The 13,987-nt window shown below is 33.7% G+C and overlaps 1 protein-coding gene across 6 annotated transcripts in view; it reads left to right on the top strand.

The window, feature by feature from the left end:
• The window catches only part of FAM13B (family with sequence similarity 13 member B), a 107,747-nt gene that overhangs the window by 66,875 nt on the left and 26,885 nt on the right, over positions 1–13,987 (top strand). For all 6 annotated transcript variants that reach the window (XM_078150433.1, XM_021004977.2, XM_021004976.2 and 3 more), the window contains 2 exons: positions 2,261–2,416; positions 4,090–4,219. In XM_078150433.1, coding sequence (XP_078006559.1) covers positions 2,261–2,416; positions 4,090–4,219 — 286 coding nt within the window. The remainder of the gene's footprint in view (positions 1–2,260; positions 2,417–4,089; positions 4,220–13,987) is intronic.

Genomic DNA, 13,987 nt, shown 5'->3' with positions numbered 1-13,987 from the left:
TATAGAGAGTTTCCAGTGAAAAACAGGTGTTTGGCTGGATTGTAGAATGTGGGAGGGGGAGTAACATCTAGTGAGGCTGGAAAGTTAGGTTGGGGCCACATTGTATAGAGCCTTACAAACTAAATAGAGGAGTTTCTATTTTATCTTAAGAGTCACTAGGAAACCACTGGAGTTAGTTTGGGCACTATGCAGTGTGTAGAATCGACTGGTGCTTTGAGACGCTTGAAGCAGCAGGACCAATTAAGAAGCTGTTAGAACAGTGAGACATAAGAAAGAACTGACCTAAGGTGGTAGCTGTGTGAGTGGAGAGGGCTGGATTCAAGAGATGTGAAGGTAGAAACAGCAAGATTCAGCAGCTGATTGGTTATGTGGAGTGAAGCAGAGTGAGGAGTCACAGATAGCGTGTAGATTATGAGCCCAGAACACTGAAAGGAAAGTGGTGCCTTCAGCGGAAATTTGGAGGAAGAGTAGAAGCACATGTGGGGAGGGAGACAAGTAGTGAGTTGAGTTTTAGACATGCTTACTTTTAAGATGATGTCTGTGGGATATGGGTAAATCCTATTGGTTCATTTATAGCTTTCGCTGAATTTCCTGAATGAGTAAGGAATGAATTATCAGAATGACGATCACAGTAGTATTGGTATTTTTATCTGGTATTTTAACTTATCTGGTATCATTAACTTACATGATAATAATAGTTGGCATGTAGTACTTTTAGGTTTGCAAAGCACTTTATACACATTATCCTATTTTAGTTTTACAAAAACCTTGAGAAATAAGTGCTGCAGGTATTTTCGTTGCCATTTAACAGATGAGGAAACTGGCCAATACTCACACAGGTGGTTAAGTGTCTGAGGTGAAATTTTTGCCTTGGGTCTTTGAGATTCCCTATTCTATTATTTCCTCTATAACACCATGCTACCTCAATTCAAAGGTAATGGAGCCAAAAATTTTTTCAAATGTTATTATACTGGTTATTCTTCTGTTCTTTCTAGTTTATAATCTTTTCACTTATGTAGTATTGTCTGTTTATAGTTATCTGCATTTGTGTCATATTTTCATGCTTCTCTTTATATTTTCCCTCAGTAATCTCATCACCTGCCATGGGTTCAATTCTTATTTCTATAAAGAAGAATCTTAAATCCAAAATCCAGCTCTCATCTCTCTCCTGAGCTCCAGTCCTATAGCCCTTACTGCTTATTGGACATCATTTAGATGTCCCATAGGTATCTCAATTTTAGCATGTCTGAAATAGAATTTGTTATCTTTCGCTGCTAAATCCATTCCTCCTAATTTGCTTATTTTTGTCAAGGGTGCCATCATTCTTGGCACCATCATTCTTCTTGTCACTGTCAATTCTATCTCTGTGTCCTTTCTCAGTTCCATGCCCTTTATACTGCCCATAGGACTACTATCCTAAATCTCTCTTTTATCATTTCTTTCTTAGATTGTTGCAGCAACCTCCCACCCTAGGAGTCTTCCCACCTAAGTTCTCCCTTCCCTAAGACGTCTTCCTTAGAGCTGTCAAATTGATATTCCTGAAGCACAAGTCTAACCAAATCACTCCTTTACTCAGGAAACTTTACTGTTTCCCTATTGTCTCTAATAATAAAACATAGATTCCTCCATTTGTCATTTAAAACTTTTAACAATGTGGCTCTGATCTATTTTTTTCACATTCATTTCACATTATACTCTCTCCATTCAGATTCGTCTACTTTGTTTTTCTTGTGCACTGCAATCCATCTCTGCTCTCTATACCTTTACAAAGGATATTCCCTATATCTGGGTTGTGTTGCCTCCTCTCTTCTTTTTCTTACAATCTCCAGATTCCTTCAAGACTCAGCTGATTCTTGATTCTCTTTCTGTTTATGCTTTTTTCCGCTTTTCTATTCTCCCAATCTTGAAATTATTTTTTAAACACTTCTGTTTGCTTACCAGAATACATGTTTAACTTGATAGATTATAAACTTTTTGAGGGCAAGGACTTTTCACTTTTGTTTCTGTATCCACAAAGTCTTGCACAGTAACTGTGTATACTTAACATAATACTTGTTGAATGGAATTAAATGAAGGCAGAGATAGTAAGTCATAAACTTGTTATCTTCCCCAGAGGTGTCTAGTGCTGAAATAAATAATCCTATAAAAAGTTTTGAAATTTAAATAATAATTTAAATCTTTACATTTAAAAATAGTTAAAGGATTAGGTATGTTTTAATGTTGTGGAAAATTTTTCTTAAACACATTCTCTCTTTTGTAGCATTTTAGAAAGAACTATTAGAGCAGCTGTGGAACAGCACCTTTTTGATCTGCAGAGCAGCATAGATCATGATCTAAAGAATTTACAGCAGCATGGTGTGGGGCATAATAATGAAGCAAAAAATATAAATTGTGATGGAGAAGAATCTAATAACCAGTAAGAAACTGCTTATATTTTACTAATGCCGGAATGTGAAGTTTATCTTTAATGTGAAATTTGGTTTTTATTTTAAGGTAAACCTTCTGCTTAAATTTGCCAAACTCAACCCATTTTCTTTAAAAGCAAAAGGCCAAATCTTTTTTGCTTTTCTACTGTATTGTCATTGCTATCTCTTGCACAGAAGTCCCATATAGTATTTTACTGTGAAATGACAGTATTTGTCATCTCTGAACAATTCAGAAAATTATATACCAATTGAGAAGACTGAGAAGAATTCACAGAGGCTTAAAGGCCCCTGAGCTCCCTTTTAGGTCTAAATTTATGGTTCTATGATGAAAAAACTTGTCAGAGTGATCCATGAGGAGTAATTTCAAGGGTTAAATATGGATTATACAGTAGAACAACAATTTAAATGTGAGGTTCAGCTGAGAAATACTTGAAAGAGATAAAAAGAGCAATTCAGATTAAGTGTTTGATAACGTAGGTTGAATATGAGAGTACAGATGATATCAAAGAGTTTATTTGTGGAAATTATCTTCCAAAGGATACAATAGAAACATTTCTTAGGACATTTTGTTTTGTTCCGTGGTCATAGTGATTTCTTTATTCTGGTCATTCACTGTGCATGTTTATGTGTACAACATGCCTTTCTTGTCGTTGAGCTCATCAATTCATAAAGCAAATCACGTGTACTATTATTAGTGGCATTTTAGCACTGTTATTTTTGTATACAAAAAAGGCTGGCATATTTTCTTGAGATATTTCAAAACCATTTAAATAATAATAATTATAAATGGAATTTATGTCATGCTTTACAGTTTGCAAAGAGCTATATAAATATTATCTCATTTTCTCCTCACAACACCCCTGGGAGGCAGCTGCTATTATTATCCCCATTTTATAGATGAGGAAACAAAGGCAGATGATGATTTATCCAGGGTTACACATTTAGTAAGTAAAAGACAGCATTTGAACTCAGACCTTGGTGACTCTAGGTCCTGTACTCTCTCCACTGTGCCACTTTGCTAAATAAAGTCAAATCTGTAACAAGTAACCATTCTGTATAATTTCATAGAGAAATATAATATAAATTATTACAGTATACTGATAGATATATACTCTTCTCTCAAGGTCAATTACTAATAATTGTTGTTAGGTCTATAATTCCGTATTGTCAAGCATGGATGTGAAATCACAGTAATTTTGACCCTTAGTTATTGCTTACTTGAGAGAAAGTAACTTCTAAATAATCTTCAGAATATTTCCAAGTAGTTTAGCAAGCTGTGTGCTTTCTCAGCCTAAGTAGAGAAGGTTATGTTAAGAAGCAGATATCTAATTAGAAAATAGGTGTGTGTATATGCACACACACATATATACAAATACACATATATACACATAAATATTCATATATGTATATACATTCACATACATATGCATGTGGGCAGTTTTTTTGTTTGTTTTTTTGGCATCTTTTCTTTCTTTTTTTCTTTCTTTTCTTTTCTTTTTTGGGCTGGGCAGCGGGGTTAAGTGACTTGTTATGTGTCCGAGGCTGCATTTGAACTTAGGTCCTCCTGAGTCCAGGGCCAGTGCTCTATCCATTGCGCCACCTAGCTGCCCCTGGCATTTATTTTCCATGAAGCCTAATAGTTTTTTATCATCTTTGTTACTAGGGATGCTATTGCTGGTGATAATAATGCTAGTGAGAGTAACAGAGACTGCTCTGAAACATTGGCTAGCAGAAATTTGGAAAATGAAGCAATTCAGCCTGATTTTGCTTTTGAGAATGAAGAAAACGACCAGGTAAGACCCAAAGAACAAGTAAGCTGTTCTGATTTTCCATGTTATATGCTGTTTCACATTCATCATTTTCTTATATTTTTCCTTTGCAAATTATTATAGTTTAGTATCTTCACTAACAGATTGGTGTTGCTTAGAAATTATAGCTCTTTCATAGTTTGTTTTTATCGTATAAATTGTTCTCCTTTTTCTGCTCATTTCCTTCTTCATCAATTTATAAAAGTCCTCAAAAATGTTCATTTTTGTAATATTTATGTTATAGTATAAATTGTTCTTTTGGTTGTGCCCACCTCACTTTGTATCAGTTTATTTAAGTTTTTCCGTAAGTTTTTTAAATCATCTCTTTCCTCATTTCTTATAATACAATAGAACTTCATCACATCATATTCATATACCACAACTTATTCAGCTGTTCCTCATTTGGGTTTTTTTGAATAACATTTTATTTTCCTCAATTACATATAAAGAACAGTTTTAAACATTTAACATTTCATTTTTTAAAATTCAGTTGTCTCCCTCCCTCCTCTCTACCTTTCCTGAGACAGTAGGCAATTTGTTAAACATTTCAGTGAGCATTTATACCTTGGAAATTAGCAAATAATACAAATTAGGGCTTGGTTTATTATTTTGCTGTTTGTCTAGACTTAAGAAAAAGATGGAGAAAGTGTTAATAGTGCAGATTAAACTTAAGGGTGTCATGGTATATTTTTCTCTCCTAGAACATTTGTTGGCACACCACTGGTTGTACTCATTCATAGGTATACTTTTCATTGTGCCTGTTTTCCCATAATCTCTCCATTATTTATTATTTTTTTGGTCATCTTTGCCATTCTGATGGGAATGAAATGAAATCTCCTAATTCCTTTAATTTTTATTTCCATAATTAGTAATGATATGAAACATTTTTTCATATGGGTAAAGATAGCCTGGATCTCTTCCCTTGAGAACTGTCTGTTCATATCTTTAGGCCATTTGTCCATTGAATGACTCTTTTTCTTATAAATTTGAATAAATTCCTTATATATATTGGAAAAGAGTCCTTTATCAGAGAAACTTAGTGCTAAGTTTTTTTCTCACCAATTGCTTGTTTCCCTTTTATAACATTAGCTTTATTAGATTTCTTCATGCAGAAACTTTTTATGTATTCAAAATTATCCATTTTACCTTCTGATACTCTCTGTCTCTTGTTTGGTCACCAACTTTTCTCCTGACCATAAATTTTATGAGTAATTTTCGCCAGATTTTTCTAATTTGTTTCTGACCTTTTATCTCTTAAGTTATATACTCATTAGGAACTTAACTTTGTATGAAGTGTGAGGTGTTGGTCTAAGTCTAATTTCTTCTATACTTCTGTCCAGTTTTCGCTGTAGTTTTTGTCAGATACTGAATCCTTATCCTAGTAGCTGGGGTCTTTATGCTTATTAAAGACCAGGGTATTAGATATATTTGCTCCTGTATATTATGTACCTAATTCCATTGATTAATCTTTTTTAACCAGTATAACATTATTTTAAAATAACTGTTTTGTAGGATAGTTTGAGTTCTGACTCTTTTAGGACCCTTTTGTTTCTATTTCTTTTCATTATTTTCTCTTGAGATTCTTGACCTTTTTTTCCCTCCATATGAATTTTGTTATTACTTTTCTAGTTCTATAAAGTAATACTTTGGTAGTTTGATTCGTATGTATGACACTAAATAAATAAATTTTTATAGTTTGTCATTTTTATTATATTGGTTCATTCTATCCATGGGCAGTTAACATTTTTTCCAGTTATTTAGGCCTGTTTTTATTTCTGTAAACAGTGGTTTGTAGTTGTATTTTTATAGACTGGTGTGTGTTTTGGAAGGTAGATTCCTAAGTATTTTATATATTCTGTAGTTATTTTAAATGATGTTTAAAATTTATCATTTTTTAATCTCTTCCTAATGGGTTTTATTTTGGTATTATATAGAAATGCTGCTGATTTATATGGATTAATTTTATATCCTTCAATTTGCTGAAGTTATTGTTTCAGTTAATTTTTTTAGTTGACTTTTCAGGTTTCTGTAAGTATACCATCAAATCATTTGCAAAAAATGATAATTTTGTTTCTTCTTTACCTAGTTATTTTCTCAATTTCTTTGTCTTGTCTTAATTATTACAGTGAGCGTTTCTGGTACTGTGTCAAATAGAAATGGTGACAATAGACATCTTTGTTTTGCCCTTGAATTTATTGGAAAGAATTCTAGTTTATTTCTGTTACATATAAGGATAGCTCTTGGTTTTAGATATATATTATTTATCATTTAAGGAAAAGTCCATTTTCATTCCTTTCTTGATTACGTAGATTTGATGATTTTTTTTTCATTACAGAGGGATGATGGATTTAGGGTGCAGAATCTTATACATATATATGTACTGGACTGAGAGAGAGAGGGAGAATACAGCCATTGAGGGGATTTGTTTTGCTTTACAACACATAGTTGTTACAAGAAATTGTGTTGGGTTTTTTTTCCCCAATGGGAGTTGGAGGAAGAGAAAATAGAATTATTACATTAAAAAAAAGTGCTACAGATATGGAATGTTGAATGTACTTTAAGATGAGATCACTGCATTAGGAGTATTACTTAACTGTTTTACTTTGTTGCAAGAGATCTCACAGAATGTGAATAATCTGTAAATATTTGTAATGCAAAAAAATACATTCAGTAAAACCTTTTAAAAATTAAAGCACTTAATCAGATTTTCTAAATAGATGTCAAAGAAAACTATTACCAATAAATTTAAATGGATAAGTAGCCATAAAAATATTATTTTGAAAGTCTTTAGAAGAAGTTCATTGGCTCAGATTCTAATAATCTAGCCATGGGCTCAGATTCTTAAAATCTAGCCAATAGCTCACTAACCGAAAATTCAGACTCCTTAAGAGTCTGCCCAATATGATGGATGTTCTAATAAGTCTTGTCTTTGGCTGGAAAAAAAAAAGTTGTTCATCTAAATGAGATTACTGAAAACATTTCTAATCCATTTGCTGTTGGGTTTGAAGTGCAGTTTTGCTCACAGGTTTTATATTTTAGGTTTCTAATATTCAATTAAGGGATTTTTTAGTATGTTATTTAGAGTTCTTAATCATAAGCTAGATTAAAATAAAAAGTGTATATCTAATGCAGAAATGTTTGGAGCATTTGGAAATATTTCATTGATTATTGTTTTCTTGTAATAGTGTACTATTTCTTAACATTTCTTGTAATAATGTAGCATATTGCATAAGGCAGGCACTTATAGTTGTCCTGAAAGAAAATGGTTAAAAGGATACGTACTGATAGGTAGATAAAGTTGGTACATAAGAAATATCCTTTTCTGCAGGCAGAAAACAAAGGTTCGAGGTGAAGTGGAAAGACTCTGGGTAGAGAGAGGGGTAGTCCCAGCCATGTGATCTGTGTAATTTCATTTGATACCGGTGATATCCTTTCCTTCCATTTCTATAAAAAGATGTCCAGATAAACAACTGAGAAGGCTGACTACAGCATACCGAAGAACTACGTCTTGGCCCTTAAAATAACTTTGTAATCGAGTCTCTCAGTCTGTTAAAAGAACTTGCTCCATCCCTCTGCCCCTCCCCTAACTGTGAGGCCAGCTCTATTATACCATATTGCTTCTCAGACTTAAATTTTTATTTGTGTATCTTTTGATCAAGTTTTGATATGAATTATAATGATGTTTATGCTTTGTCCTCAGTATTTAGGCTGTTGTGATCTTTGGATATATAATTATATTGAATGTCCAGCATTTCAAAAAGTTACGCTTACTTGAAAGTAACTGAACATCATCTTGCCCATTTTATTGTTGAGGGGAATGGAGGCTCAGAGGTTGACTCTTTTTTAGTATTTGAAAAATAAGATTGCTCTTGTTCACATGGTTCTTAGCAGAGGAATTATTTTTGATGTTTCCAAAATGCTAAAAAATTATTACTGTGATGTTTCTTTTCCCTTTAATTGAAATTTCACTGGAGAAATTTTTGGTGGGAATTCTTAGTACATGCTTTGTTATTGTTGTTCAGTTATTCAGTCATATCTAACTTTTTCTGACCCCGTGGACCATAGTATGCTAAGCCCTTCTATCCTCCACTATCTCACACTTAATGGGATGGAATAATAGGTACTCTGAATAAATTGAGATAGCTGAGAGAAGATTCTACCTGAATGAAGCCAAATTTTTGAAATGAGTTTGTTTTATATATAAAAACACTAGCATATTTCAGAATGACAGGTTATCCAGATAGGGTAGCATATTTTTTTATCTATTCTTGATGAAGATAGTTAAAGAGTTCTGGATTTTTTTACGGCAATTATTTTGGTTTACATTTTTTAGCTTAAGTGCTGAGTTTTTACTTTGTTACTTAGAGGAATCAGGGTTAAAATTATGTTGCAAATAACAGTTTTGAACAGCAGTGGTCTGAAAGTAGTTTGGAATATGAGAAAATCAAAACTGTTCTTATATTTCCTCTAATGCTAGTAGTCTAAACAGTCCTTTATTTTTCTTCAGACCTTTTTGAATCATATGTAAAGGGTGTTTTCTCCTGGAAGTGCTTATGAAAATACATATTATTTTGTAGGTTTTAAAGGCTTGGCCTTGCAAATATGTGGTATGTGTGTACATATTGTGTATATATACATGTGTACACACATACATATATGTGCACGTATGTGTTATCAAGATGACTTTGGTAATTATAATCAAGTAATACAAGTCTGTCTGCACTACCTTGGAGGTAAAGAACAGTGGTTAGTCTTTAAAGAATATATTGCTGTCGCTTAATTTTCAAAACCCGTAATAATAGTACCTGGGGTTATTGATAAACTTATTGGTAATCAATCCCATGTTGAAGTCCACCATTGTACCAAGTTTTCGTTTTTTCATTTTCCCCCTTAATCTTTACTTTAAAATTTAATTAATTTTTTGTTACATTTTAAGTTCCAAACTGTTTCCTTCTGGCCTTCCCCACCTCACGCTGAAAAAGGCTACTGTTTGATGCTTTTTTATAAGTATATGTAAAACCATACTATGTGTACTTCTATTCATCAATTCTTTCTCTGGAGGTGGACAGAATTTTCTTTCATAGGTCCTTGGAAGTTGATTTGAACATTCATATAACTCAGAATAGCTTAGTCATTCACATTAACTCTTTGAACAATATTGCTGCTACTGTATATGATGTTTTCTTGATTCTGCTTACTTTATTCTACATTATTTCATGCAAGTCGTTCTGTGTTTTTCTAAAACAAAAACAAAAACAAAAACCAAGCTCATCATTACTTAGAGCACAGTAGTATTCCATCACAATCATATACCACAACTTGTTTGGCCATTCCCTAATTGATTGAGGTCCCCTCAATTCTAGTTCTTTGCCATTACAAAGATTGTTGCTGTAAGTATTTTAGAACATGTAGTTTCTTTTCCTTTTTCCATGTTCACCTTGGGAGACAGACCTAATAGTGGTATTACTGAATTAAAGGATATATAGAATTTTATATCTTTTGGGGCATAATTCCAGATTACTCTTTAAAATAGTTGAATTAGCTCACTGTTCCACCAACAGTGAATTAATGTCCTAATTTTTCCATGTTCCCCTCCAATATTTGCCATTTCTCCTTCTATCATTTTAGTCAATCTGTTAGGTATGAGATGATATCTCAAAGTTATTTTAACTTGCATTTCTTTAATCAGTTATGATATAGATCTTTTTTCCATATGACTACATATAGTTCTGATTTCTTCATTGAAAAACTGTCTATTCATATCCTTTGACCAATTATCAATTGGGAAATTACTCATATTCTTATAAATTTGACAGAGTTTTTCAGATATGAGACTTTTATTTGAGAAACTCTATTAATTTCCCCCTTTAGTCTTGGCCATGTTGCTTTTATTTGTACAAAACCTTTTAAATTTAGTGTAATCAAAATTATCCATTTCACATCTTATAGTGCTCTTTATCTCTTGTTTATTTATAAACTCTTCTCCTGTTCTAAGTCTGATTTGTAATGTATTCCATGTTCTTCCAGTTTTCTTATGATATCCTCCTTTATATCTATCCATGTATCTATTTTAGTAAATAGTGTAAGATATTGATCTGTACCCATTTTCTGCCAGAGTGCTTTCCAATTTTCCCAGCAATTTATACCAAATAATGTATTCTTATCCCAAAGAAGATAGTCCTTTTCTGGGGGTCTCTCAAGGCTGTAAGCAGCTGATAGCTGAGTGGAGAGACTTCATTTGGATATCCTCCTTATCCTTCCCCCCCCATTTATTTATTTATTTGTTTGTTTGTTTGTTTGCTTATTTATTTATCTGTTTATCTATCTGTCTGTCTATCTGTCTATCTATCTGTCTATCTATCTATCTATCTATCTATCTATCTATTTTGCCTTTTTGGTGAGGCAGTCAGAGTTATGTGACTTGCCCAGGGTCACACAGCTAATAAGTATCTGAGACTGCATTTGAACTCATATCCTCTGACTCTAGGGCCAGTGCTCTATCCACTGCATCACCTAGCTGCTCCCCCCCTTTAAAAATAGATATTCCTGTGTGCCATTGAGAGTAGAGTTAGCCAATTTTTTCAAGGGAGAAAGATTATAATGTGAAGCTTTAAGAATCTCTGTGACTATGTTGGTCTGTTTTATAATTATGCCTTGAAATACAGTTTGTTAGTGTCACCTTATTACATGTGCTGTAGATTATTTGACCCCTGATCTGGTAATGCTAGTTTGTAGTGATAACTTAACAAATTTGTCCAATATTTCTTTGATACCTTCTTCTTGTCATATCTTTTTCTAACCATGGACCATATTAACCTGTGTTGTCCTAACCAATACATATGCATCATAACCAAATCCCAATATAGAGAACTCTTGTTAAAAATTCAGCTTTAACAGGCTTTGGGACAACCACCTGCATTGTTTTGATAAAATTAACTGATTCAGTAATTAGGTGAAATTAGAGTATGCCTGTAATCATTTAGGAAGGGGATTTGGGAACCTTTTTAGGATGACCATATTTTCATGTGCTCATTTAATAGCATTATCTTAATGTCATTTATCAATCAACCATTAAGCTTTTATACTATTATATACTAGGCCCTGAGGACATGTACAAAAGTAGGACAGCCTCTGTCTTTGAGAAGTATATATTCTACTGGGGAGAAATAGCATGTTCACAGATTTAGGGCAAGTACTGTTTTCACTTTTTCTTTGTGTCCCCCACACATAGCTTAGTAACTAACACAAATGATTTGTTGATTAAGGAGAGATAGGATATGTACAAAACAAATATATAGTGATTGGGAGGTGAGGGGAGATCAGTAACCATGGGGTGAATCAAGAAAGTATTCTTGAAGGTACTTGAGCTGTGTCTTTAAAGGATCCAACAGTTCCAAGAAATAGAGGAGAGGAAGGAGAGTGTTCCTGATAATAGGTGGCAATCTGTGCAAAGGTGTAGAGGTTGGAGATGAATCATGATGTACAGGGGAAAAAAGTAGGTTGGTCTAGTTGGAGCACAAATGGATGAGAATGTGTAATCAGTCTGTAAAAATAGGTTGGACCAGATTGTGAATGATCCCATTCATCCTCTAGCTTATTAATTTGGAATATGTGATCATTTAGATATACCCAAGATGAAAATATGACTCTGTGCAAGTCAATTCCCCTCTCTTGGCATTAGTTGTTTTATTTGTAAAGTGAGAGGACTGTGCTAACGTTTTCTAGGATTCTGATTCTGCTATATTCTCTCTGTGTACATTATGTGGCAAAGGTATGCTGATGAGATTAAGAAATTTAGTAGCTTACATTTGTATTGCTGAGTTTTACAATTTATTTTTCTCTCAGAACCCTGTGATGTAGGTAGTATGGGCATCATCCCATCCATTTTGTAATGAGCAAAACTGAATCACAAGAGGTCAAATGACTTGTTTATAGTTAAAATCAAGAAATAATAGGAGTCAGTAGACCTGGGTTTAAGTCTACATTCTTTAGTCTGATGCCATTTCAGCAGACATTTAATACACCTTTATTTTATATTAAACTTTGTGCTAGGTCTTGATACAAAGATAAATTAGGCTTCATCCCTGGTCATAGGAACTATCAATCTAATAGAGAAGACATAAGTAACTAACACAAGGAAGAATGCCTTAAGTATATAGGAAAGGCTTAAAGAAATTTTCTCAGTAAATCATTACTTGTAATGTAAATGTGAACTTGTAAATGTAAACAACGTAAACTTGTCAGTTCTATCATTTGTCTTCTGGTAATAGTACCCAGAGTACTGCACCCTGAGCTGCGCTGAGAGATGCAACAGACTGAGACTATCTTGCCATTTTAAGTCTGACTTTGTATTCATTTGAGATTATTTCTTTAGGTTAAAAATATCACAAGGGATTTGATAATTCAACTCTACTCTGCCTTAGTCTGACCACATCTGGAATATTGTATTCTGTTCTGAATATCTCATTTTTGGAAGAATATGGATAGGTTGGAAAGTGTCCAGGTCTAGCATGGGCTTTGAGATCTTGTCTATGAAGATTACTTGAAGTAAGCAGGAATATTTAGCCTGAAGAAGAGAAGACTGTTGAGGGTGCTGGGGGTGAGGATGAGAGTTGTCTTAAAGCTTTTTTTTGGGGGGGGTGCAGATTTGCATTGTTCTTCTTGGTCCTAGAGGGCAGAACTGGGAGCAGTGGGTAGAAATTGGAGTCAGACTTGGGCTCAGTGTAAGGAAGAATTCTTAAAAATTAGAGCTACCCAAAGATGAAATGTACCTGGAAAGGTATATTGAGTTCTTCTTCATTGGTAAAACTTTGATAACTACTTACTGGGGTTGTTGTTAGAGACTCCTGGGACCGGTAGGGGTTGGACTAGATGGTTTTTGGAGGGCCTTCATGATTTAGTGGTTCTGTGAATATGGGATGGAGAGAGAAGTAAGCCTATGATATCCCTCTCCTCCCCCCTCCCTTGGCTGTAAGCATAAAGTAACATCCAAAAGTTGGGCCATTATAGCTCACCAAAATGAATGTAGGCCATTAGGTCATTAAATACCAAGCAGATTTAATAACAGAGGAGAATAGAGCCACACAATTATAAGGAGGTGGCAACATTTTCCAAAAATAACATTAATATGCAAATAACCTATCTTGTACAGGTATATAGACATCTGTATCTAGAATCTTGCATTGTTTTAATCTGTGATTATTATAACCAAAGAGCAAGTGTAAAGCCACTGAGAAAACATGGTGAAATATTACACAATTTAAGTCAAAGAGTAATGTAGTCAGTTTATATTTGTAATGCCCAATCTTAGCTGGTGGTTTCCAAATGAACAGAAGGAAATTTAGTTCAACCTTCTTTTGACAGATGAGGAAATTGAAAATTGACATAAGAGAATTTGTGAAATTATGCTTTAAAATCTCTGGGTACTATTACTGGTATGCTTCCTGGAATCCCATCTACAGATGTGCTAACAGCCAGGGAGAAAAAGCAAAGAGAAGTAATATAGGGAGACTTCCTTTTTGGAGGTAGGCACTATGATTGTGGAAATATAGGAATGCCTTCAGTGGGACTGACTCTCTGTCATGTGTGGAAATGGCTGATGCAAGACCTCCTGACTTTGTTTTGATAACATTCTTGTTTTAAGGGCAAATTGGTATTGTTATTCTTCTCTGTACTAAATGATATCAGGGTCCTATTCACCATTTAGATGATAATGATAAAAGAGTAAAGGAGTTGGACATTTGACTGTCCATT

The sequence above is a fragment of the Phascolarctos cinereus genome, unplaced genomic scaffold (genome assembly GCF_003287225.1).
Source record: "Phascolarctos cinereus isolate Bilbo 61053 unplaced genomic scaffold, phaCin_HiC Scaffold_2;HRSCAF=192, whole genome shotgun sequence".
NCBI lineage: Eukaryota > Metazoa > Chordata > Mammalia > Diprotodontia > Phascolarctidae > Phascolarctos > Phascolarctos cinereus.
Note: the sequence above shows the minus strand (reverse complement) of the source record. Positions and strands in the feature narration are given on the sequence as shown.